A 388-nucleotide genomic window follows, 5' to 3' on the forward strand; every position below is an offset into this window, starting at 1 on the left:
ACCCCCCAACACAGTGATGGGTAGGGGGTCTGCAATCCCCTCTTCCCAATGCTCCCGTTTCCCTGGGTGGGAACCTCCCGGTGGAATTCCGTCACTCACTTGTCCACAGAATCAAAGGTTTTCTTCAGAGGTGGTGGTCTCACTTTCAGCTTCTTCGGCTGCTCCTTCCTGTCGGTGCTGTCTGAGGAGGAGCTCCCTGAAGGTTTGGCCAGCTCACCACAGCCTGCTGGGGCCTGAGAGCTTGATGGAGCCTCCGAGCGAGAGTCTGTCGGAGGGCCACGCCACTCTGTACTCGCTGTGAACTTCCCAGGCTAAACACAACACACACACACACACCGCCCCCATACACACGCACGCACACACACCCCATACACACACACGCACACAC

At 58.2% G+C, this 388-nt stretch overlaps 1 protein-coding gene across 1 annotated transcript in view; it reads right to left on the reverse strand.

The window, feature by feature from the left end:
- Positions 1-95: 95 nt before the first annotated feature.
- Positions 96-388, reverse strand: part of LOC125482031 (protein capicua homolog) — a gene marked incomplete at its 5' end in the record, with an annotated part of 2,594 nt that continues 2,301 nt past the window's right edge. Inside the window, one exon of the mRNA XM_048594001.1 lies at positions 96-311. Coding sequence (XP_048449958.1) covers positions 96-311 — 216 coding nt within the window. The remainder of the gene's footprint in view (positions 312-388) is intronic.

The sequence above is a fragment of the Rhincodon typus genome, unplaced genomic scaffold, assembly GCF_021869965.1.
Source record: "Rhincodon typus isolate 14 unplaced genomic scaffold, sRhiTyp1.1 hic_rhity00005095, whole genome shotgun sequence".
Taxonomy (NCBI): domain Eukaryota; kingdom Metazoa; phylum Chordata; class Chondrichthyes; order Orectolobiformes; family Rhincodontidae; genus Rhincodon; species Rhincodon typus.